Source organism: Pan paniscus, chromosome X (genome assembly GCF_029289425.2).
Source record: "Pan paniscus chromosome X, NHGRI_mPanPan1-v2.0_pri, whole genome shotgun sequence".
Taxonomy (NCBI): Eukaryota; Metazoa; Chordata; class Mammalia; order Primates; family Hominidae; genus Pan; species Pan paniscus.
Window position 1 is genome coordinate 134,695,746 of NC_073272.2, and position 26,292 is coordinate 134,722,037.

Consider the following 26,292-nt stretch of genomic DNA (forward strand, 5'->3'; position numbering starts at 1 on the left):
AGACTTTTCGATGGAAACCTTATAGGCCAGGAGACAGTGGCATGACATATTTAAAGTGGTAAAGGAAATAAAGTTTTACCCTAGAATAAAAGCACATAGGCAAAACTGTCCTTTAAGCATGAAGAAGAAATAAAGACCTTCCCAGACAAACAAAAGCTGAGAGACTTCATAAACACCAGACCTCTACTACAGGAAATACTAAAGAGAGTTCTTCAATCTGAAAGAAAATGATGGTAATGAGCAAGAAGAAAACATCAGCAGGTACAAAACTCACCGGTATTAGTAAGCTCACAGAAAAACATAGAATACTATAGCACCGTAATTGTGGTATGTAAACTACAGTTAACATAAGTAGAAAGACTAAATGATGAATGAAAGAAAATAATAACTGCAACAACTTTTCAAGACAGGGACAGTAGAATAAGACATAACAAGAAACAATAAAAACTTAAAAAGCAGAGGGATGAAGTTAAAGTGTTGAATTATTATTAGTTTTCTTTTTGCATGCTTGCTTGTTTGTTTATGCAATCAGTATTAAGTTCTCATCAGTTCAAAATAATGGGTTATAAGATAGTATTTTTGAGCCTCATGGTAACCTCAAATCAAAAAACATATAACACATACACAAAAATAAAATGCAAGAAATTAAAACATACACCAGAGAAAATCACCTTCACTAAGAGGAAGACAGGAAGGAAAGAAAGAAGGAAGAGAAGACCACAAAACAACCAGAAAACAAATAACAAAATTGCAGAAGTAAGTTCCTATTTATCAATAATAACAACGAATGTAAATTGGCTAAACTCTTCAATCAAAAGACATAGAGTAGCTGAATGAATGAAAAAACAAGACCCAATCATCTGTTGCCTGCAAGAAACATACTTCACTCATAAATATACACACAGATGGAAAATAAAAAGATGTAAAAAGATATTCCACGCCAATTGAAGCCCAAAAAGGACAAGAGTAGCCACACTTGTACTGGACAAAAGAGGTTTCAGGGAAAACCCTATAAAAAGAGACAAGGAAGATCCTCATGTAATGATAAAGGGGTCAATTCAGCAAGAGCATATAAGGATTGTAAATATATATGCACCCAACACTGGAGCACCCAGATATGTAAGGCAAATATTATTAGAGATAAAGAAATATATAGACCCCAATAAAATTATAGCTGGAGACTTCAACATCCCAACTTCAGCATTAGACAGATCTCCCAGACTGAAAATCAACAAAGAAACATCAAAGTTAATCTGCACTATAGAACAAATGGACTTAATAGATATTTACAGAATATTTCATCCAATGGCTGCAGAATACAATCTTTTCCTCGACACATGGATCATTCTCAAGGGTAGGTCACAAAACAAGTCTTAAAACAATCATAAACATTGAAAAAATATCAAGCATCTTTTCTGACCACAATGGAATAAAACTAGAAATCAACAAGAAGATGAATTTTTGAAATTATACCAACACATGGAAATTAAACAGCATACCCCTGAATGACCAGTGGGTCAATGAAAGAATAAAGAAGGAAATTGAAAAATTTCTTGAAAAAATGATAATGGAAGCCCAACATACCAAAACATATGGGATATAGCAAAATCAGTACCAAGAGGGAAGTTTATAGCTATAAGTGCCTATATCAAAAAAGAAGAAAAACTTCAAATAAGTAACCTAATGATGCATCTTAAAGAACTAGAAAAGCAAGAGTAAACTGAACCCAAAATTATAATAACAGAAATAACAAAAAGCAGAGCATAAATAAACGAATGTGAAAAATGAAGAAAACAATACAAAAGACCAATGAAACAAAAGCTCAGTTTTTTTAAAAGATAAACAAAATTGGCAAACCTTTAGCCAGACTGGCTAAGAAAAAAGTGGAGAAGACCCAAATAAATAAAATCAGAGATGAAAAGGGAGAGATTACAACTGATACCACAGAAATTCAAAAAATCATTAATGGCTACTATGAACAACTATTTGCCAATACATTGAAAAATCTAGAAGAAATGAATAAACTGCTAGACATATCCAACCTACAAAGATTAAACAAGGAAGAAATCCAAAACCTGAGCAGATCAACAACAAGTAAGGAGCAAAAAGCTGTCAGGAAAAGTGTCCCAGCAAAGAAAAATCCAGGACACAATATTTCAGTGCTGAATTCTATCAAACATTTAAAGAAGAATTAATATCTCTTCTACTCAAACTGTTCTGAAAAGTAGTGAAGAAGGGAACACATCCAAATTCATTCTGCAAGGCCAGTATTACCCTGATACCAAAACTAGACAAAGATACACCAAAAAAAAAAAAAAAAACCTACAGACCAATATCTCTGATGAGTATTAATGCAGAAATCCTCAACCAAATACTAGCAATCAGAATTCAACAATACATTAAAAAGATCACTCATCATGAACAAGTGGGATTTATCCCAGGGATTCAAGGATGATTCAACATATACATATCAATCAACGTGATACATCACATCAACAGAATGAAGGACAAAAACATATGATCCTTTTGATTGATGTTGAAAGTGCATTTCATAAAGTCCATATTTCTTCAAGGTAAAAATCCTCAAAAGCTGGATATAGAAGGAACATACTTCAGCATAATAAAAGCCATGTAGGACAAACCCACATCTAGTATGCTGAATGGGGAAAAATTGAAAGCCTTTCCTCTAAAATCTGAAACATGACAAGGATGCCCAATGCCACCACTGTTATTCAACATAATAATGAAAGTCTTACCTAGGGCAGTCAGACAAGAGAAAGAAATAAAGGGCATTAAAATTGCAAGGGAAGAAGTCAAATCATACTTGTTTGCAGATAATATGATCTTATATTTGGAAAAAACTAAAAACTCCACCAAATAAGTATTAGGACTGATAAATTTATGAAAGTTGCACATTACAAAATCAATATACAAAAATCAGTAGCCTTTCTATATGCCAACAGTGAACAATATGAAGAAGTCAATAAATTAGTCCCATTTACAATACTCAGAAATAAAATTAAATACCTAAGAATTAACCAAATAAGTGAAATATGTCTATTATGAAAAGTATAACACAGTGATGAAAGCAATTGAAGACAACACAAAATAATAGAAAGATATTCCATGTTCATGGATTGGAAGAATAATATCATTAAAATGTCCATACTACCCAAGGCAGCCTACAGATTCAATGCAATCCCTATTAAAACACCAATGACATTCTTCACAAAAATAGAAAAAAAAAATCCTAAAATGTTTATGGAACCACAAAAGACCCAAAAGAGCCAAAGCTGTCCTGAGCAAAAAGAAGAAAACTACAGGAATCACATTACCTGACTTCAGATTATATTACAGAGCTATAGGAATCAAAACAGCATGGTACCAGCATAAACACAGACACATAGACCAATGTAACAGGACAGGGAACACAGAAGAAAATCCACAACACCTACAGTGAGCTCATTTTTGACAAAGGTGCCAAGAACATACACTGGGGAAAAGACAGTCTGTTCAATAAATGGTGCTCGGAAACCTGGATATCCATAAACTGAAGAATGAAACTAGACCCCCTATCTCTCACCATATACAAAAGTAAAATAAAAATGAATTAAAGACTTAAACTTAAGACCTCAAACTTGAAACTACAAACAAGAAAACATTGGGGGAAATCTCCAGGACGTTGGTCTGGGCAAAAATGTCTTGAGTAGCACCCCACAAGCACAGACAACCAAAGCAAAAATGGACAAATGGGATCATATCAAGTGAAAAACCTTCTGCACAGCAAAAGAAACAACCAACAAAGGGAAGAGACAACTCACAGAGTAGGACAAAATTTTTGCAAAGTGCCCATCTGGCAAAGGATGAATTAACCAGAACATATAAGGAGCATAAAAATCTCTACAGGAAAAAATCAAATAATCCAGTTAAAAATGGACAAAATATCTGAATAGACATTTCTTAAAACATACAAATGACAAAGAGACATATGAAAAGGTCCTCAACATCATTGATCATCAGAGAAATGCAAATCAAAACTACATTTGGATATCATCTCACCACAGCTAACGTGTTATTTTTCCAGAAGTGAGGCAATAACAAATGCTGGTGAAGATCTGGAGAAGAGGGAACACTTCTACATCTTTGGCGGTAATATAAATTACTACGACTGCCATAGAACACAGTTTGAAGGATACTCAAAATACTAAAAATAGAGCTACCACAGGATCCAACAACTCCACTGCTGAGTATATACAGCAAATAAAATTAGTATATCAAAGAGATATTGGCACTCCCATGTTTATTGCAGCACTGGTCACAATAACTAAGATTTGGAAGCAACCTAAGTGTCCATCAACAGAAGAATGGATAAAGAAAATGTGGTACGTAAACACAATGGATTACTATTCAGTCATAAAAAGAATGAGATTCTTTCATTTGCAACAACCTGGATAAAAGCGGAGGTCATTATGTTAAGCAAAGTAAGCCAGGCACAAAAAGATGAACATCACGTGTTCTCATTTATGTATATGGTCTAAAAATCAAAACAATTGAACTCATGGATATAGAGAATAGAAGGATGGTTGCCAGAGGCTAGGAAATACAGTGAGGGAGCAGTGAGGGAGGTGGGGATGGTTAATGGGTACAAAAAAAATAGAAAGCTAAATAAGACCTAGTATTTGATAGCACAACAGGGGGATCATAGTTGATAATAATTTAATTGTACATTTTAAAATAACTAAAATAGTATAACTGGATTGTTTATAATACAAAGAATAAATTCTTGAGGAGATGGATACCCAATTGTTCATGATGTAATTATTATACACTGCAGGCCTCTACCAAAATATCTCATATATATATATATATATATATATATACACATATTTATACATACCTATATACATATATATTATGTACCCACAAAAATTAAAAATAAAAATAAAAAATATTTATCTTACCTCCCTCCCTGTAAAACCATTTCCTTATACTCTGCCAGCACCTGGAAATGTTGGTGGATGTGTACCTGGTGAAATAACCTAAGAATTTGTTGCTGAAAGATAGGAATCCTTGGAAGTGATACCATTATGGAATTGCATCAGTTTTTCATGGAATATTACAGCTGGACATGGGAGTGCTAGGTGGTGCCATACTAAATCCCCTCGGGTCCAGAACTAGTTCTCTTCCCCACATTAGGAAGCAACAAGCCAAACTCCCCATGGTCATCTGGATCCCTCACCTATTCAGGACAGTGACCCCTTCTCAACTCCCACTCTTGTTACCCAAAGACCTGAAAATGGGCAGGGGACAAGGAGTCCGTGTCGGTTTCCAAGATAATGGAACCGTGAACATGTTCCATGGGAGAGGCATCTTGCCTCGAATATTTTAACCTCCAAACCATCCAATTCCTATTTTGGGGAGAAGGAAAAGAGAAAATCTGTGAATCATTTTTTGGGTATAAGAGTGGGAGAGGTCACTCTCTATCCCATCCTGGCTTTGCAGAATGGCTCCATAGGTTGCTTGTGAGTACAGAACTTGAGTTATATCCTATAGAACAGCCCTTCAACCTTGCAGGCTTCTGTTTCCTCTATAATGCTACAACTGAGTTTTCACCAGGCCGCTCTAGCACTGTATGAGGCCAGGTGTTTCTGGGTCATGGTAAGACTGGTAGATTTCACAGACCTGAGCTCATGTACCATCTTCAGTTGCCATAAAAAGAGTTACTGGACAAAAGTAATGTTTTGAAGAAACAACGGTATTAGGGAGCTTGTTTGTAAGTCAAAGAATTGTGGCTCTCATAGCATGACTAATATGGATGAAGGCAAATCTATGTCGTGAATATATGTGTACTCTTTTGTGGGAAATTTAAAAAGCCATTCATGATGAATCCATGCTAGACACATAATGTGTGTTTGATAAATATTAAGGAGGTATTAAAATAGTGCCTCTCATTTGCAGATTTCTAGAAATGAATGAAAGTAAGCCAATGCCCTCTCTTCCTAGTCTCCTGAACCAGAAGTGACTTCTATTAATGTCTTGCAAAGCCAGTGACTCTGCAAAGATGAATGCTGGATATAATGATCTCAGCATTCTTGCACGAAAGACAAAATGGGAGTCACAGCATGTTCTGGTCATCTCCTATTCACCCCATTGTTGAAGGAAGGATTCCATACTCTAAATAACTCCAGATGGCTGAACACATATTACCCATCACTGAAGAGATCAGATTGGCAGCAGTTTGTTGGTCTCATATACTCACCACCCTGGGAGGAGGACATAGCACAACACACAAGACCACAACTGGGTTGCACTTAGGAGCAAAGTGAACCAGTAAGTTCTATGGGAGGTACACTTTTTACTCACATGGTGATGGCATGCCTACCTTCTTGTTCCTATGGAAAGACATGATTGTTTTTTGTTGTTGTTTTGTTTTTAATCGCTTCAGTCTGGCAGAGAACTGAATCTCATTTTGTTGAGGACCAGAGGAAGTGCAGCTGATCTGGCTGACATGGGAACAAGCTGAATGGCTGCATTGCTTATTACCACCACATCCAGAATGTTGTATAAAACTAAATCTGTACTTATTGCATCTGCATATCTCTTAAGAATTTCTCCTTTGCCCTCTTTCTCTTCTTACCAGCATGTAACTAGCCACATTCTGACCTGCTAACTGCATAGTGAGTGATTACTGGGTGTCTTAAGGGGCATTACTTCCTGCATAGGTATTACCCCTCTTCTCTGCTCATATCTAGCATGTCGGTTTCTGCTGGTCTCTGGGGTGTGAGATTTTCCAGATCTCCTTTTTATCTCAGGGTCTCCCCCTCCTGCTCATATCCAGCTATCTGCCTACTCTAACAGAGTCAGTAGAGGAGTTTCAAGGACAAGAATATTTAGCTATCATAATTTCAACTGTATGCAACCATGTTTTTAGTGGGGGAAAACACTGTGTGTTGAAGTCATTTGAGTTTTATTAGTTGTGTTCTCATTACTTTCAAATATACAAAGCAGAGACTGAACAGTAACCCAGAACAGCATTTTAGGCTTATCTCAGTTGTGGGATGAAAATGCCTCAAGTGTAAATTAGATTTACTTAAAAATTAAAAGTGCAGAACACAATAAATTTGGGGAAAGAACTGCAGGTAAAGGTAGTAAAAGCACTAGAGAAGTGAGGCAGGAGAATAGAGTCTGGAGGAAGAGAACATAAGGCCAATTCACGCTGACTTCCTAGAACTACATCAAATGGAAACACTTCAGCTATGACAGGAAATATCCTCTCCATTTACATAGGGCGTACACCTAGTAAATGACTTTGTAACTTTACTTTATTCTCTTCATTTATGTAGGGTGTATACCAAGTAACCAATGGGAACCTCTAGAAGGTATTTAAACCCCAGAAAATGTTGTAATCTGGCTCTTGAGCCCCTATCCTCAGGCCCACTCCCACCCTGTGGAGTGTACTTTCATTTTCAATACATCTCTGCTTTTGATGCTTCATTCTTTCCTTGCTTTGTTTGTGTGTTCTGTCCAATTCTTCATTCAAGATGCCAAGAACCTGGACACCCTCCATTATAACATATTTTGGTGAGCCAGCCAGGAGGTAAGCCTAAAGTTTGGGATTTATTTTTCACCTTTTCCTTTCTGCTCCATACAGGGGAATCTCTCTCTCTCTCTCTCTTTTCCTTTCCAACTCAGGACTCTTGATGGGCAGCGCCTAAACATGGAGGCAACTGCCGGTTTCTGGCTGGGGCCACTCTGAAGGACTCTTTTCTATCTTTTTTGGTTGTGGTCTCTGATCCCTAATTGTGGAACAGCTCAGGGCAAACTCGCAGCTCAGGGCGAACTCACACATGTTTCAGGTAACCTAAACCTTCTTTTCTTATGCTAAATTCTTCCCTAATCCTACTTAACTGACTTAGGACAAAAGAAGCCCACCCAGCCTCCAGTTCCTAGTATTACAGTTCATGGTTATCACTCTAGTGGAACAGAAAGCATGGGAAAGCATGGCCTTATCAAATCATAAGGATGCTAAAAGTCAGGGATTACACACAGGAACCAAAGGAAAGCTAATAGTAGGCCATTGCCTCTGGAGGGAAGACATGCAAAGCAGCACCAGTGCCCACCTAAGGTCAAAGACGTCTGACACTCTAAGAGTGGACCCCAAAAAAGGAATGCCCCAGGGGATCTTCTGGACCTCAACCTCTCCAAGAGGGATCCCCTGGGCAAAGGCTCTGGGGCATAATACTAAGCCCTCCTTAGAATTTTCTCTTGCAGTTGCAATACTGTTTGGCCCCCATATTGTTTGGAATCTGGAGTTGCCTGTTGAATGGGAAAATGGAATGGAATTGCATGTATCCAGGCTTTGGTGCTGCTCTTCTAAACAGGGTCAGGCCTAATTAGTATGTGATGTTCTCCTTTGGTGCTGTTTGGTGCCAGTGTTCTTTGGAGTCTGAAGAAGGTTGGCCTTTAAAAATCAAACTGCCGTGGAAACTGCTTTACCCAAAATTTTGGTTCACAGCCTTCATTGGATTACCTATTGAGGCAAACAAAGTAAAACCAGTGAGCTTGTATTGCCATCTCGTGGCTAGGGTTCCAAGGTAAAAGCTATTGAATCTTTCTTTGTGTGTGTATATGCATGCCTCGATATGTTTATTTGTATGTACACTTATAGCTATATGTTGTGTCCACCAAATTGGCTTGTAAGTAAAAGAGCACTCAGAAATTAAGTAACTAAGTCTAAGCAATTTTCAAGTTCACATGACTTAAGTGTAACTTTACTAAACATGCTGGTTTTAAAATTATTGGTAAAATAAAAATGGAAATGCCTTCAGAATTGTCAGCATACATTTTTGTCTGGATTTTATATTTGTCTCTGCTAGATATTTTGAGGTGTCAGGGTTTGGCATAGAAGATAATAAAACTATAAACCTAGCCAAAGCAAAATGTTCTTGGTTAGCATGCCTTTTTTTATGAAAAATGAGAGTAATTTAATGTTAGCTAAATCCTCTGAGTTATTGGCAAAAATACCCATGTATTTAACTTTGAGGCTCTTACTTAGGTTTACATGAGCACCTAAATGATGCTCGCTGTTTATTAAAAGTATGGTTAACAAGGAAATAGCTAACTTTAAAAGATAGTGTCTAATATCTCAGTATACAGAAGTAATCTAGATAAACTGTTAAAAGTGAAAGAATTGTATACAGTGAATGGGATAAATATTTTAGGCAAATGTGTAAATTAAAATCTTAAAATTATTTTTGATGCTCACTTAATATCTGGGTCATTTCCAATAAAGAAAGGGCTGTGATACGGTGAAATATGTTTCTAAAATCATGTATTGTTCTTATCTATAAATGCCCATATCTGATAGTTCGGGGTTTCTTGCTTTTTAGGGTTTCACTACAGTTTTAGGTTACCAAGGATAAGAATTCTAGGTAACACATAATTCTGCTTACAAAATGTGCCAGAAAGTGTTGTGCTAATAGTGAGAAAAAAGTAATTTTGTCTAATTCATAAGTTACCTAAAAGTTAGCTCAAATTACAGATTTGAAAAGGTTAGCCATGAAACAATGTAGTAAGGAACCAGTAAATAGGGGGAAAAGATGTAGAAAAAGTTTAGATAATGAAATATTCTTTAAAACCTGAAAGAGAATTGGCGAGTTAACATTTTCATAGTTAAAGCTCTTAGTCTTGATTAATGCAAAATAAGTATTGTAAAGAAAGGCATCAGCAGTTTGGCAAATTTTTAAACTATAGTTAAGCATGAAGCTGGATTTAGTGTGGAGCCAAATTTATCACATGCATGCTTTCAATTGCTTCACACTATGTTTACTGTTTTGCATGTATAGTGCTGGCACTGGAGTACTTATTGGTTGTTCGCCTAGAGTAAATCTCTTGATTGCACAGGATGTATGATGATATTGGTGAACTTAAAGTTATTATTTTGTGTATCAGGAATAAAACATTCATTGTGTGGTTTTTTTGGGGCCTTGCATAAGACTGTAGCCTCCAAGGTAGATTGAGTAGAAAAAATTTAGGGCTGGTTTCCTGTTTATTTGTTTTTGTTTCTAATTTTTATTCATTTGCTGTTTATTTTCCTCTGGCGTTGCTTGTGTATGCACATATAAAACTATATATATATTTTATATATGTATATATAATATATTTATTAGTTTCTAGTGGAAGGCTTTTATTTGGTTCTGTGAATCGATATTTTGTTTCCTATGCATTTCTAGCAAGTCATCTTTTGTTCCATTTATCTGAAATTCCTAGGCTAACTTTGTTGGGACCACAGGAATTGACAGAACACACCAGCTTTTTAACCTTACACTAACTTTTGGGATTTTAGGCTTCCTGATACTTTAAATGTGTTGAGTATACTTTCGTAAACAGAATTTGAGTCATATTTCTCTCTCTGCCTGATTTCTCAAAAATTTGTAGGCTCTTTGAAAATATTCTTAATTCATGGCAATGGTTTGCATACAGTCAAGCAGGGTCACTAGGGCTGCTCAGGGAGAGGGAACCCAAAAATCTGGCAAGACAGCAAAAGGGTAAAAATTTCTTACCATTCAGACTCTGGCTTCTCTCTCTCTCTGTGCAAATTGGTTAAATGAATGGAATTACAAGACACATCCAATAGCCAAAACAATCTTGAAAAAGAGGAACAATATTGGAGGACTCCCACTTCCTTATTTTGAAATTACTGCAAACCTATAATAATTAAAAACAGTGTTGTACTGGCATAAGGGTAGGCATATAGACAAATAGAACAAAATTGAGAGCCCAGAAATAAAATCATACTTTTTTTATATACCACATTTTCTTTATTCATCTACTCATGAACATTTAGGTTGATTTCATATCATGGCTATTGAGAATAGTGCAGCAGCAAATATAAGCTGCACTTTGACATATTGATTTCATTTCCTTTGAACAAATACCCAGTAGTGGGACTGCTGGATCATATGATTAGTTATATTTCTTTCTTTTTTAAATTATACTTTAAGTTCTGGGATACATGTGCAGTATGTGCAGGTTTGTTACATAGGTATACACGTGCCATGGTGGTTGGCTGCACCCATCAACCCATCATCTACATTAGGTACTTCTCCTAATGCTATCCCTCCCCTAGGCCCCCGCCCCCAGACAGGCCCCAGTGTGCGATGTTCCCTCCGCTCCTATGTCCATGTGTTCTCATTGTTCAACTCCCACTTATGAGTGAGAACATGCAGTGTTTGGTTTTCTGTTCCTGTGTTAGTTTGCTGAGAATGATGGTTTCCAGCTTCATCCATGTCTCTGCAAAGGACATGAACTCATCCTTTTTTATGACTGCATAGTATTCCGTGGTGTATACGTGTCACTTTTTCTTTATCCAGTCTAACAATGATAGCATTTGGGTTGGTTCCAAGTCTTTGCTATTGTGAACAGTGCTGCAATAAACATACATGTGCATGTGTCTTTATAGTAGAATGATTTATAATCCTTCAGGTATATACCCAGTAATGGGATTGCTGGGTCAAATGGTATTTCTGGTTCTAGATCCTTGAGGAATCACCACACTGTCTTCCACAATGGTTGAACTAATTTACACTCCCACCAACAGTGTAAAAGCATTCCTATTTCTCCATATCCTCTCCAACATCTGTTGTTTCCTGTCTTTTTAATGACTGCCATTCTAACTTGTGTGAGATGATATCTCATGGTGGTTTTGATTTGCATTTCTCTAATGACCAGTGATGATGAACTTTTTTTTAATAGTTTGTTGGCCGCATAAATGTCTTCTTTTGAGAAGTGTCTGTTCATATCCTTCACCCACTTTTTGATGAGGTTTTCTTTTTTTCTTGTAAATTTGTTTAAGTACATTGTAGATTCTGTATATTAGCCCCTTATCAGACGGATAGATTGTAAAAATTTTCTCCCATTCTATAGGATGCTGGTTCACTCTGATGATAGTTTCTTTTACTGTGCAGAAGCTCTTTAGTTTAATTAGATCACATTTGTCAATTTTGGCTTTTGTTGCCATTGCTTTTGGCATTTTAGCCATGAAGTCTTTGCCCATGCCTATGTCCTGAATCATATTGCCTAGGTTTTCCTCTGGGGTATTTATGGTTTTAGGTCTTACATTTAAGTCTTTAATCCATCTTGAGTTAATTTTTGTATAAGGTGTAAGGAAGGGATCCAGTTTCAGTTTTCTGCATGTGGCTAGCCAGTTTTCCCAACACCATTTATTAAATAAGGAATCCTTTCCCCATTGCTTGTTGTTGTCAGGTTTGTCAATGATCAGATGGTTGTAGATGTGTGGTGTTATTTCTGAGTTCTCTGTTCTGTTACATTGGTCTATATATCTGTTTTGGTACCAGTACCATGCTGTTTTGGTTACTGTAGCCTTGTAGTATAGTTTGAAGTCATGTAGCGTGATGCCTCCAGCTTTGTTCTTTTTGCTTAGGATTGTTTGGTTATACGGGCTCTTTTTTTGGTTCCATATAAAATTTAAAGTAGTTTTTTTTCTAATTCTGTGAAGAAAGTCAATGGTAGCTTGATGAGGATAGCACTGAATCTATAAATTACTTTGGGCAGTATGGCCATTTTCACAATGTTGATTCTTTCTATCCATGAGCATGGAATGATTTTCCATTTGTTTGTGTCCTCTCTTATTTCCTTGACCAGTGGTTTCTAGTTCTCCTTGAAGAGGTCCTTCACATCCCTTGTAAGTTGGATTCCTAGGTATTTTATTCTCTTTGTAGCAATTGTGAATGGGAGTTCACTCGTGATTTGGCTCATTTGTCTATTATTGGTGTATAGGAATGCTTGTGATTTTTGCACATTGATTTTGTATCCTGAGACTTTGCTGAAGTTGCTTATCAGCTTAAGGAGATTTTGGGCTGAGACGATGGGGTTTTTAAAATATACAATCATATCATCTGCAAACAGAGACAATTTGACTTCCTCTCTTTCTATTTGAATACCCTTTATTTCTTTCTCTTGCATGATTGCCGTGGCCAGAACTTCCAATACTATGTTGAATAGGAGTGGTGAGAGAGGGCATCCTTGTCTTTTGGTGGTTTTCAAAGGGAATGCTCCCAGCTTTTGCCCATTCAGTATGATATTGGCTGTGGGTTTGTCATAAATAGCCCTTATTATTTTGAGATATGTTCCATCAATACTTAGTTTATTGAGACTTTTTAGCACGAAGGAGTGTTGAATTTTATCGAAGGCCTTTTCTGCATCTATTGAGATAATCATGTGGTTTTTGTCATTTGTACTGTTTAAGTGATGGATTATGTTTATTGGTTTGCATATGTTGAACCAGCCTTGCATCCCAGGGATGAAGCTGACTTGAAGGTGGTGGATAAGCTTTTTGATGTGCTGCTGGATTCGGTTTGCCAGTATTTTATTGAGGATTTTTTCATTGATGTTTATCAGGGATATTGGCCTGAAATTTTCTTTTGTGTGTGTGTGTGTCTCAGGTTTTGGTATCAGGATGATGCTAGCCTCATAAAATGAGTTAGGGAGGAGTCCCTCTTTTTCTATTGTTTGGAATAGTTTCAGAAGGAAGGGTACCAGCTCTTATTTGTACCTCTGGTAGAATTCGGCTGTGAATCTGTCTGGTCCTGGGCTTTTTTGGTTGGTAGGCTATTAATTACTGCCTAAATTTCAGAACTTGTTATTGGTCTATTCAGGGATTCGACTTCTGCCTTGTGTAGTCTTGGGAGGGTGTATGTGTCCAGCAATTTATCCATTTCTTCTAGATTTTGTTGTTTATTTCCATAGAGGTATTTATAGTATTCTCTGATGGTAGTTTGTATTTCTGTGGGATCAGTGGTGATATCCCCTTTATCATTTTTTATTGTGTCTATTTGATTTTTCTCTCTTCTTCTTTATCAGTCTGGCTAGCAGTCTATCTATTTTGTTAATCTTTTCAAAAAAACAGCTCCTGGATTCATTGATTTTTTGAAGTGTTTTTCATGTCTCTATCTCCTTCAGTTTGGCTCTGATCTTAGTTATTTCTTGTCTTCTGCTAGCTTTTGAATTTGTTTGCTCTTGCTTCTCTAGTTCTTTTAATTGTGATGTTAGGGTGTCAATTTTAGATCTTTCCTGCTTTCTCCTGTGGGTATTTAGTTCTATAAATTTCCCTCTAAACACTGCTTTAGCTGTGTCCCAGAGATTCTGGTACGTTGTATCTTTGTTCTCATTGGTTTCAAAGAACTTATTTGTTTCTACCTTAATTTTGTTATTTACTCAGTAGTCATTCAGGAGCAGGTTGTTCAATTTCCATGTAGTTGTGAGGTTTTGAGTGAGTTTCTTAATCCTGAGTTCTAATTTGATTGCACTGTGGTCTGACAGACTGTTATGATTTCCATTATTTCGCATTTGCTGAGGAGTATTTTACTTCCAATTGTGTCATCAATTTTAGAATAAATGGGATGTGGTGCTGAGAAGAATGTATATTCTGTTGATTTGAGGTGGAGAGTTCTGTAGATGTCTATTAGGTCTGCTTGGTCCAGAGCTGAGTTCAAGTCCTGAATATGCTTGTTAATTTTCTGTCTTGGTGATCTGTCTAATATTGACAGTGGGGTGTTAAAGTCTCCCAATATTATTGTGTGGGAGTCTACATCTCTTTGTAAGTCTCTAAGAACTTGCTTTATGAATCTGGGTCCTCCTGTATTGGGTGCATATATGTTTAGGATAGTTATCTCTTCTTGTTGCATTGATCCCTTTACCATTATGTAAAGCCCTTCTTTGTCTTTTTTGATCTTTCTTGGTTTAAAGTCTGTTTTATCAGAGACTAGGATTGCAACCCTTTCTGTTTGTTTGTTTGTTTCCATTTACTTGGTAAATATTTCTCCATCCCTTTATCTTGAGCCTATGTGTGTCTTTGCACGTGAGATGGGTCCCCTGACTACAGTACAGTGATGGATCTTGACTCTTTATCCAATTTGCCACTCTCTGTCTTTTAACTGGGACATTTAGCCCATTTACATTTAAGGTTAATATTTTTATGTGTGAATTTGATCCTGTCATTATGATGCCAGCTGGTTATTTTGCCCATTACTTGATGCAGTTTCTTCATAGTGTCGATGGTCTTTACAATTTTGTATGTTTTTGCAGTGGCTGGTACTGGTTTTTCCTTTCCATATTTAATGCTTCCTTCAGGAGCTCTTGTGAGGTAGGCCTGGTGGTGACAAAATCTCTCAGCATTTGCTTGTCTGTAAAGGATTTTATTTCTCCTTTGCTTATTAAGCTTAGTTTGTCTGGATATGAACTTCTGGGTTGAAAATTCTTTCCTTTAAGAATGTTGAATATTGGCCCCCACTCTCTTCTGGCTTGTAGGGTTTCTGCCAAGAGATCTGCTGTTAGTCTGATGGGCTTCCCTTTGTGGGTAATCCGACCTTTCTCTCTGGCTGCCCTTAACATTTTTTCCTTCATTTCAACTTTGGTGAATCTGACAATTATGTGTCTTTGGGTTGCTCTTCTCATGGAATATCTTTGTGGTTTTCTCTGTATTTCCTGAATTTGAATGTTGGCCTGTCTTGCAAGGTTGGGGAAGTTCTCCTAGATAATATCCTGAAGAGTGTTTTCCAACTTGGTTCCATTCTCCTTGTCACTTTCAGGTACACCAGTGAAATGTAGGTTTGGTCTTTTCACATAGTCCCATATTTCTTGGAGGCTTTGTTCCTTTTCATTCTTTTTTCTCTAATCTTGTCTTCATGCTTTATTTCATTAAAATGATCTTCAATCTCTGATATCCTTTCTTCTGCTTGATCGATTTAACTATTGATACTTGTGTATGCTTCATGAAGTTCTCGTGCTGTGTTTTTCAGCTCCTTCAGGTCATTTGTGTTCTGCTCTAAACTGATTATTCTAGTTTGCAATTTCTCTCACCTTTTTTCAACGTTCTTAGCTTCCTTGCATTGGGTTAGAACATGCTCCTTTAGCTCAGAGGAGTTTGTTATTACCCACCTTCTGAAGCCTACTTCTGTCAATTTGTCAAACGCATTCTCCGTCCAGTTTTGTTCTCTTGCTGGCGAGGAGTTGTGGTCCTTTTGAGGAAAAGAGGCATTACGGTTTTTGGAATTTTCAGCCTTTTTGTGCTGTTTTTTCCTCATCTTCATGGATTTATCTACCTTTGCTCTTTGATGTTGGTGATCTTCAGATGGGGTTTTTGTGTGGACGTCCTTTTTGTTGATGTTGATACTATTCCTTTCTGTTTGTTAGTTTTCCTTCTAACAGTCAGGCCCTTCTGCTTCAGGTCTGCTGGAGTTTGCTGGAGGTCCACTCCAGACCCTGTTTGCCTGTGTATCACCAGCAGAGGCTGCAGAACAGCAAAGACTGCTGCCTGTTCCTTCCTCTAGAAGCTTTGTCCCAGAGGGGCACCTGCCAGATGCCAGCTGGAGCTCTCCTTTATGAGGTGTCTGTCGACCCCTGCTGGGAGATGTCTCCCAGTCATGAGGCATGGGGATCAGGGACCCACTTGAGGAGGCAGTCTGTCCCTTAGCAGGGCTCGAGCATTGTGCTGTGAGATCCGTTGCTCTCTTCAGAGTCAGCAGGCAGGAACGCTTAAGGCTGCTGAAGCTGTGCCCACAGCCACCTCTTCCCCCAGGTGCTCTGTCCCAGGGAGTTGGGAGTTTTATCTATAAGGCCCTGACTGGGGCTGCTGCCTTTCTTTCAGAGATGCCCTGCCCAGAGAGGAGGAATCTAGAGAGGCAGTTTGGCTAGCGTAGCTTTGTTGAGCTGTGGTGGGCTCTGCCGAGTTTGAACTTCCTGGTGGCTTTGTTTATACTGTGAGGAGAAAACCACCTACTCAAGCCTCAGTAATGGTGGATGCCCCTCCCCCCATCAAGATCGAGCATACCAGGTCGACTTCAGACTGCTGTGCTGGCAGCGAGAATTTCAAACCCGTGGATCTTAGCTTGCTGGGCTCCGTGGGGTTGGATCCAATGAGCTAGTCCACTTGGCTCCCTGGCTTCAGCCCCCTTTCCAGGGAGTGAAAAGTTCTGTCTCGCTGGTTCTCCAGGTGCCACCGGGTTATGACAAAAACTCCTGCAGCTAGCTTGGTGTCTGCCCAAATAGCTGCCCAGTTTTGTGGTTGAAACCCAGGGCCCTGGTGGCATAGGCACCTGAGGGAATCCCCTGGTCTGTGGGTTGTGAATACCGTGGGAAAAGTGTAGTATCTGGGCTGGAATGCACCATCCCTCAGGGCACAGTCCCTCAGGGCTTCCCGTGGCTAGGGGAGGGAGTTCTCCCAACCCCTTGTACTTCCCGGGTAAGGTGACACCCCACCTTGCTTCTGCTCACCCTCCATGAGCTGCACCCACTGTCTAACCAGTCCCAATGAGATGAGCTGGGTACCTCAGTTGGAAATGCAGAAATCACCCACCTTCTGCATTGATCTCACTGGAAGCTGCAGACCAGAGCTGTTCCTATTTGGCCATCTTACCATCCACCAAAATCATACATTTATGGTCAACTAATCATCCCAAGTCTCACACTGAGATACACAGAGCCTAAAGAGGGACAAGGGAAATCTTTCTTGGCATTGCATAGGTCCTCCTCCCTACTTCCTCCCTAACTCCCAGCCCTGGAGCAGAACTGCTTCTCAAAGCTGACCTGGCCTCCTTCCCTCTCTTCTTTCCCTGGGTTGTCCAGATCTAAGAGTGATATTATCCCTCTACTGCTCTCAAACATGGCTCCTGACCTCTCCCTTTATATCTCATGATTGATGGTCCTTGAGAGTTTCCCTGGCTCCCTGTCCCTTCTTCTCTACCAGTGTCTCATGCATGAACCCACAATGGTAGGAAGGATCAGGGAGCATGGAGGGAGAAGAGGAAGGCAAAGAAAACAAGAATGAGAATGGGAGGGCTTCGCTGTTGAGCTAAGAACAGAAGTTTGTAGGTAGCCCCCTCCTTTAAATGAGGAACAGCTTCCTCCCCAACACGGTCATCACCATGCCCACCTACCTGCCATTTAGTGTTTTTCAAGGATTAAAGGGGAAGTAGCAAGGAGAGCCTTTAAATTACTTGACAGAAGACTAGGCCATGATTCCGTTTTGTTTATTCTTCTCTCCCCAACTCTGCCTTTCCACTCTCAGTTATTGTGCCCATTCCTCTGGGAATAGTGGAACACAATAACACTCACTACACCCTGTCTTTGGGCCCCTCCTCCTCTCCTTCCCTGAAAGAATGGAAGTGGCAAAGTGGCAGGAGCAGGATTGGCCTGTGGCAGATGGAACAAGGCAATAAAGGAGGAAGAGGTTTCTTGGGAGTGGAGAAGGAGCTAGAAGGAACCCAAAAAGGCCCATGGATAGAAACCATGTCATTGTTTGCTGGGAGGGAAAAGGTGGAGACCTGAGTCTGGCACAGGGTAGGCTTGACCCACTCACATGCTCTTGTGTCTCATCCACAGCAAGCAATGGCTTGGTCCCTGAGTCCCTGACTTCCAATCTCAGTCCTCACAAATGCACACAAGTGGAAAAAGCCTGCTAAACTCTGCTCTCCTAGACCCTTTCTTATCTTTCTCTGCTCAGCTCATCTTCTCTGGGAGCACAGAGACTGGAAAACGAGTTCATACCCCCTCACACTTGGTTCAGGTCTTCAGTTCCATCTCTGTCTGTGGGATCAAGAATTGGAGCATTCTGCCTCTTCACTCTGTCCCATGAATGAATAATCTGTCCATTTCTCCAGTTCCTGAGCTTTTGTATGCTGCCTTTCTCTTGTGTCCTCAGAAAGGCAATGGAGCTCATGTCTATTAGCCATGTGCTGAGAAGGTGGTGGGCAGTTATGCAATAGAGTGACATCTCTTCCCTTTATCTCATTCTGCCATTTATTTCCTTACTTCCCATATCTCCATGGACATACATTTCTCCTCTTTTTCTGAGTTGGCAAGGGATGACATGAGTAGTCAGGATGCACGGGGAATGTGGCCCTAGGAGACTGTGTCAGAGGGCTGAAAGGGCAGACTGGGCACTAATGAGTCAGCCAGGAGCACTGATTTCTAGATCCTGTTCCACAACCTCAGGGATGAGAATGTGCTTTTTCCTGGGGCCCTTGTATTCAAATGATGGTGGAGTATCTGAACTTGGAATAACAAATCTCAGTTCTCTGTTTCTGCTCAGACCCATCTAAAGGCAGTCACTTCCTGCCACTTGCCTTAAATAATTGATCTCTCAAATAGAACCCATGTTCCCTGCTCTCAAACCCTGCTGATAATGATGCCAGTGTAGATGAGGACCTGCATGATAAGCTTTGAAGGTAACAGGTATTATAACAGGGGTAAGCAGCTTTGGGAAAATGGAGTGCTCTTTTGCTGACTTGTTCTGGGGGACTTTGCTGATTCTCATGAGTATAACTGCTGGGTCCATTGACCTAGTACATCCTTGAATTTTTTAGTTAACCTCCCTTCTTTATAAAAGCTACATGAATAAATTTATTTGAATGGTGGTATGATAGCAGCTATCCAGGATGCTAGCAAACATGGATTCACACAAAGAGAATGGAGTCCTCTGCAGGAATTTGAATTTCCCATTTTAGTTTCAAGGGCACAATCTCAGATCATTCTAGGAGAAGGGGTGGTGAGGCAGTCATAGTCTCCAAGCCTTTGGGAATATGAGATCCTTTCCTCCCAGGTCACTTCCTCCTTTCGGCTTAGCACTTTCATTCTTTTTAGTCGCCATTATATGCAGTCACCTCTTTCCTCTTTCATTTCTACTTTATTGGCTTGAGGATGCACCTAGTAGCATAAATACTGTCCACAAAAATTCCACCCCTAGCCATCACCTCCCCTCCATTTTCAGGAATCTCAAGTTGAGGGTTTGTAGTATATTTTGGTTTTGTTACTCATGAGCAGTATAGCTCGCTGAATTGGGACATCAGTGTATTGTTTCAGGCTGACTAGAGAGGAGCACCTCTAGAACCAAATGAATGTCATGCCAGAAGGCTACCATTCTGACCATCATTAGTGGGCCTAAAAACCAGCTAGAAATGATGGAAAACTCATTAATGAAGAATGCTTAAAAGCTGGGCAAGTAAACAAAGCTTATTTTCTTTTCTAAATAACTAGGTGAAGGAAGAATGAAGAAAGTTCCAAATGTTTAGGAAACACCAAATGTGGCCCATCATTGTGTCAGACATGCTCACATGTGTGCATTTAATCCTCACAGTAGCCCTAAGAAGTAGGAATTATAATCCTCATTTTATAAATTTGGAAACAGGCTTAGAACGGTCTCTTGATGGAAAAAATATCTGAAGACATCCATTTCAAAAAAGCAAACATTGGCCATTTCTGAGTGATTTGGTAACAAAGTTTTGTTTATTGTCTAAATTTAAGATAAAACGTGTCATTTTCATTACGAAGTACAATTTTATGGAATACTAAATAAACATATATAAATAAGCCTTGGCCAACATTATAAACCAGGATCTGACATAGATATAAATCCATGCCTTCCAACTTCCCTTGACGTCACATTATCTTCTCTTAAGAGATAGTCACTTTGGCTAATGGGGAAAAGAAAACCAGTAACATCAGAAAACAATTTCCATCTGGCCTGGCTCTGACTGGCGTCATCACTCTGAGCCATATGCCTTACTTTGCTCTGACACTTCAGGATGTTCCCTCCTGGTATCAGCTGTGCACCAAAGCTAAAAGTTCACAAGGCTCTCCTTGCCATTCTCAATAAATCAGTTTTGCAAAATCTCCAGGCCTTCTTGCAGAGTATTCAGGCATATAGGGTTGTAGTTGATCAGCCATAAAGATGGGGCTCCCTTTAGGTCCTGCAGCAGTATGGCACCAGTTTGAAAGCCTCCATCCAGTCCACATAATGAAAGTCAGAAAAAGACCATTTACCACTTATTTGTGCTTTCTACAAAAAAAAAAACAGATACCTGGATGAGGGCCAAGACTGCCTCCCTCATCATTTCACTATATGTCTATGTTGACAAAGTCAGCAAGAGGAGAGATATCAAGTGCTTGCAAGGTCCCTAGGCCTGTCCTTACATTCAGACCTTCCCTTGCTACTTGTAATTCCTTGACAGAAGACATTGTGGTAGTGGGTACTCAGGAGAGAAGCAACGAGAATGGGACAATTCTCCCAGGGCAAACACTGAATCCTCTCTTTCTGTTACAGAGTAAAGTTCCCTGAGTCCTGGTCTTGATTGTTCATGTAGATAGAATGATAACTATTGAAACTGTCCCTAATTTAGTAATTCTCTCTGAGCTCCCTTAAGAGGGCCCAAGTACTCTTATTTTCCATTTCTCTTGACAAAGAGTAAAAAATGAGACTAAGAGCCTTGACTATCATATGTCTGTTGAGCACTTGATACCTGAAAAATTTAGATGACTGGGGGTGGGGAAGCTTTGAATAACCAGATATATACATATAGATGGATAGCTAAAGGAATCTCATCACTACACTTTCATTTTTTTATTTATAAAATACTCCTTATGTATCAACTCTTGTGCTAGGCACAGAAGATGCAATGCTGAATAAAACAGACAGCTTAGATTCCTTTTTGTGAAGTGTAACATGTACCCTTCCCAAATGTTTTATTAATCACAGATTCCTATCATTGGGTGCCTCATAATTTTGTATTCTTTCACCACTTCTAAGGTCAAGCTCTACATGGTAACTTTCCTCAGTTTGGAGACACTAGACATGCTTCCCTTCTTCTGTGGAGTTTCTGGTGTCTAAGAAGGCTCGATCGCCTACTAAAGTTTCTCTTGCATAAGCTACACGTATAAGGCTGCTCACCTGTGTGAGTTCTCTGGTGTTTAATAAGGTGGGAGTTCTGAATGAATCTTTTTCCACATTCATCACATTTAAAGGGCTTCTCTCCTGTGTGAATTCTTTGGTGTGTGTGTAGATTTGTGTTATGACTAAAGCTTTTCCCACACCATGAGCATCTATATGGTTTTATTCCTTGATGGGTCATGAAGTGCTTATTAAGATCTGAACTCCATCTAAACCTCCTGTCACATTGTTGACATTTATAGGGTTTCTCTCCAGTGTGAATTCTGTGGTGTTTAATAAGATCAGAGCTAACTCTGAAGCTTTTCCCACATTCCTGACACTTAAAAGGTTTCTCCCCTGTGGGGCCTTTCCCATGAAGATCCATAAGTTTTGGAAGCTCTTGTTTACAAGTTGCAAGTTTCTTTCTTTTCTTCCTTGGAAAAGCTCGATGCCATTTCTGTACACTGTGTGTATCACCAGGATTTTCCCTGCCCATTGTTTTCTGGGCAATTTTCATTCTGGTCTTTTTTGATACTTCGCATCCTGATGTTTGTATTTCTGATGTAGAAACAGATATAGGATGATCATTTCCAGTGTCATTTTTTAGCTTTAACCCTGTTAGAATAAACAGAATAATCAGCCATCTGTGTCCCAGTGCAAGAAACCTACATAAATGGAGAGAAAAGTCAATGATGATTGCTTTAAAAGAAATACAGGAACAAGTGATTTCCGGTCCAGTCTGGACAAAATGGCATAGACCCATTTCTCCTTGATCCTCCCTGATAGGCACAACAACAAACCCATTAAGTGATATGAGATAACAAAAAGAAAATTCTAAAAATGGTAAGAAAAAGACAAACTGGTTTAGGACCCCAGAACAAAAAAAATAACATAGCAGGGTGGCTTATATCCCCACACCCAACAGAAGAAGGCAACTATCAACAGAAGGCTGCCTGGGTAGGCTTATTGTTTCCTGAATGTAAAAAGAAGTGCAAATAAAGACTTGTTGATTGAACTCTGGATAAAATAGAATATGTGACTAACGCCAATGTGCAGTTGGTCTTGGGCAAACATACATGATTCTATAACTTTAGCACTGGAGCTGCTGGAAAGGTAAAAGCTAAATGGAGTTTCTGCTCTTTTTTACATTTTCCATGAACTAATGACAACTTCAGAAGACTAGTAGGATTGTGTACTTCGTAACTCAGAAGGCTGCATTTTTGAGCATTAACTTGCAGCATATTTCACTATATTTGTTATTTTCTATTTATTACAACTGGACAGCTCCAAACTCTTATACTATTTAGTATCTTGTAGCTAGGTAATAGTTCACTTTTTGCTTAATTGCTGCAAGCCAATAAAAGGAAATGTATTTAAGTATCGAGATGTTCAAAGGAAAGAGTAAAAAGTATTCATGGGGAAAAAGCTCTGTTTAACACATGTCTTATTGTATTGCATTATTAGCTGATTTCACTCACTTTATATTTGCAAAATAATTGACATTTCTAATATTTATTGAAATTGCTTAATTTGCACACCCTGTACTCTACACACAAAAATGTATCAAATATAAGAATGAAGTTAAAATTGTGACTCTGATTCACTGTAGCAGCACTTTAAATTGCCCAGCTTTTTGAAGATATAAGCTACGATATTTGTACTTCCCTATGTCTGTGCCATAAATGCTTGAAAACGTTAAGGTTTTCTGTTTTTTTTAATATATATATATATATCAAAATAATCAGTGTAAACCTTGGTTGGTCCCTGAGTTCACTGATATTTGAGGTAATGGGGACCTGCAGACATTCTGACTAGATTTACTACCATGTGCCTTTGCCTACTTCTCTTTGATATAGCAAAATATTTAATTGAGAAATCACTTTATGTTACCATGGTGGATTTTCACCGTGCTATAGCCGTTTTCCTTTGGATTCCCATCAGTGGTGCTGCTCAGTGGCTTGCATATAGACTTGCTATGAAGAAATGCAGAGGCAGCCCATGCTGCCCTATTTCAAAGTTGAACTCTTTAAGCCCTTGGGAGTGGGCTTCACCCGCTATTGCAGAGGCATTTTGCATTTGTTTGTGGCAAGAAATTCACCTTCTCAGGCCAGGCGTGGTGGCTCATGCCTGTAATCTCAGCACTTTGGGAGGCCAAGGCAGGGGATCACTTGAGGTCAGGAGTTTGAGACCAGCCTAGCCAACATGGTGAAACCATGTCTCCAATAAAAATACAAAAATTAGCCAGACATGGTGGCACACACCTGTAGCCCCAGCTACTCGGAATGCTGAGGCAGGAAAATTGCTTGAGCCTGGGAGGTGAAGGTTGCAGTGAGCCAGGATTGCACCACTGCACTCCAGCCTGGGTGACAGAGTGAGACTCTGACACACACACACACAGACACACACACACACGAAGAAATTCACCTTCTCAAACCAGTAAAATACAGACTTAATTTGTAAGGACTGGAGCTACACATTAATATGTATCACCTTAGAGCAAGAGCTATGTTCTAGGAACCACATCACAATTTTCAGTCATGGAACAATATATCCCATGGCAGAAGACCTTTACGTGTGATCTGCTCTATTTTCATGTGATAATTTAAACTTTGATTGCCTAGTAGTCCTTTAAGTTAACATTTCTGCTTACTGCTACTGGATTTTTGCTGCAAAAATATATCAATGACCCACATGAAACATACTAAGTGAATCATGATAAACAAAAGGGAAAAAATGATTAAGAGAAAATTAAGTGACTGTGTTACACCGCTTATCCCAAACCAGAGAATAAGCCATTTCAAGCAACATCTTTGAAGAGTCGTGTGGTGTGAATTGGTTTGTATATGTTAGTATGTATTTATTCAAACATTCATATACACTCAAGATACAGTTGGCCTAATTATAAATGGGGGCATTGGTAAAACTTATGAAGTGTCCTCATACTGAATTGTAATTTTCTCTTACCTGTGAAGTAAAATTTAGATCAATCCCATGTCTTTGTTAAATATATTTTTTTACCAGTCCTAAATTTAGGGTTTATTTCCAACTAGATCAAAATAAATGTAAGTTGTCAAACTCATTTTGAATATGATGGATATGCTCTACATTTAAATTTCAAGAGGCAATAATACTATTGGAATTATGTGAATTCTAACTCATTTTAACAAGGCAACCTGACCTGCATAGGATCACTTGAATGTTATCTTTCTTAGGATTACACTAATATTCTTCTCACAAAAGATCTATAAAATATTGTAGTTGGAAAAAAATTGTATAAAAATGTTTGGAAATTAGAAACTTTTCCTTAACTTTTATTGATATTGACTTGAATTATTATTTTCTAAACTAAGAGCCATATGCCTACCTGTAAATCTTTCCACATATCATTTAAACTTTTGTTTGCATTGTTATTGTTGTTGATTTACAGATTAGTTATTAATTTTTCTGTAGAATAATGCCATTGATGTGCATGCTTTTATGTTTTTTAGAGAAGGGTGTGTTTGGATGAAAGATAAAAAAAGTAAAATCTTTCACAGTCAAAATAATTCTATTTAGAATGCAGAAGTGAGACAGGTATTTACAAAAAGCTCTCCAGGGGATCCTGATAATCCCTTTATTTCCCACACATCATCAAGTTGAGAATCAATCAGCTGTTGGAACACTGGGACTCTCTCACAGGGGTGCATTTTCATAAACAGAGGACATAATATATTACTTAACTTCTACACAATGGGAAGGAAAAATCTTTACCTAGAGAGATGACAGTCTCATAGATATCCTGCATTACATCATTGTAGAGAGTCTTCTCAAGAGGATTCAATAATTGCCATTCTTCCTCAGAAAAATACACAGCCACATCTTCAAATGTCAACAAACTCTAAAGAAGAGAATGGGCTATAGTTTAGTACTTGCCACTTCAGAAGCTGTCCTACCACCCATTTCTGAATTACATGGTAGGCCAGGTGCTGAAGATGTGAACAGTACAAGATTTAGGGGGAAAAAGTGAGAAGGCAGAAAGGAAGGAGCAAAGAGGATCAGTAAATCACCTGGGAGGTGCCCAGTTCCCACTGTGCCAAGCCTAGTTGCCTAGAGAATAACTGGGGCTAAAATGCCTCAAAGCACCTGCTGGACACTATGAGTCCTAGGCAATAGGGACAAGCAGAGGCAAGGCCACAGTCAAGTCACCTGAAAAAAGCCAGCAATAACAGCTCACCAGGGACTCAGGCAGGATGAGTTTAGATGCCATCTTCCAGTGTTTGATTCTTTTCTGCTCAGAAAGGGCTAACATCTGTTGATCATGCACAGCTGTGGGTAGAAAATAGCCAGGGAAAATTTCTGTTTCCTATTTACAAACATCCCAAGCTGATTTCTAAAATACAGAACATCAGGATGCCTTCAGTAAAGATGGATCACATTGACAAGTGTGTGTGTGGTGCCAAGAAGTGGCCATCTCATTGTAAATAAGAACCAAATATCTACCACTCACACAACCAGTTCCCCAGTTCATGAACTCTTTAGATTTCATAAAAGAAATTAATCAAAGGAAATCTATTCATTTTTCCTCTCATACC

General features: G+C 38.8%; 1 protein-coding gene across 13 annotated transcripts in view; it reads right to left on the bottom strand.

Moving 5' to 3' along the window:
• ZNF75D (zinc finger protein 75D) overlaps positions 1–26,292 on the bottom strand; it is a 222,969-nt gene that overhangs the window by 143,946 nt on the left and 52,731 nt on the right. For 6 of the 13 annotated variants that reach the window (XM_063601652.1, XM_063601647.1, XM_063601648.1 and 3 more), the window contains 2 exons: positions 25,472–25,598; positions 20,280–22,336 (listed from right to left, as the gene is read on the bottom strand). The exons of 1 other annotated variant lie outside the window; for it this stretch is intronic. In XM_063601652.1, the coding sequence (XP_063457722.1) occupies positions 21,627–22,336; positions 25,472–25,505 (744 nt within the window). In that variant the 5' untranslated portion in view covers positions 25,506–25,598 and the 3' untranslated portion in view covers positions 20,280–21,626. Of the gene's footprint in view, positions 1–20,279; positions 22,337–25,471; positions 25,599–25,906; positions 26,027–26,292 lie in introns of those variants that run through there. 6 more of the 13 variants (XM_008968527.6, XM_063601650.1, XM_034950441.4 and 3 more) reach the window with 4 other exon arrangements.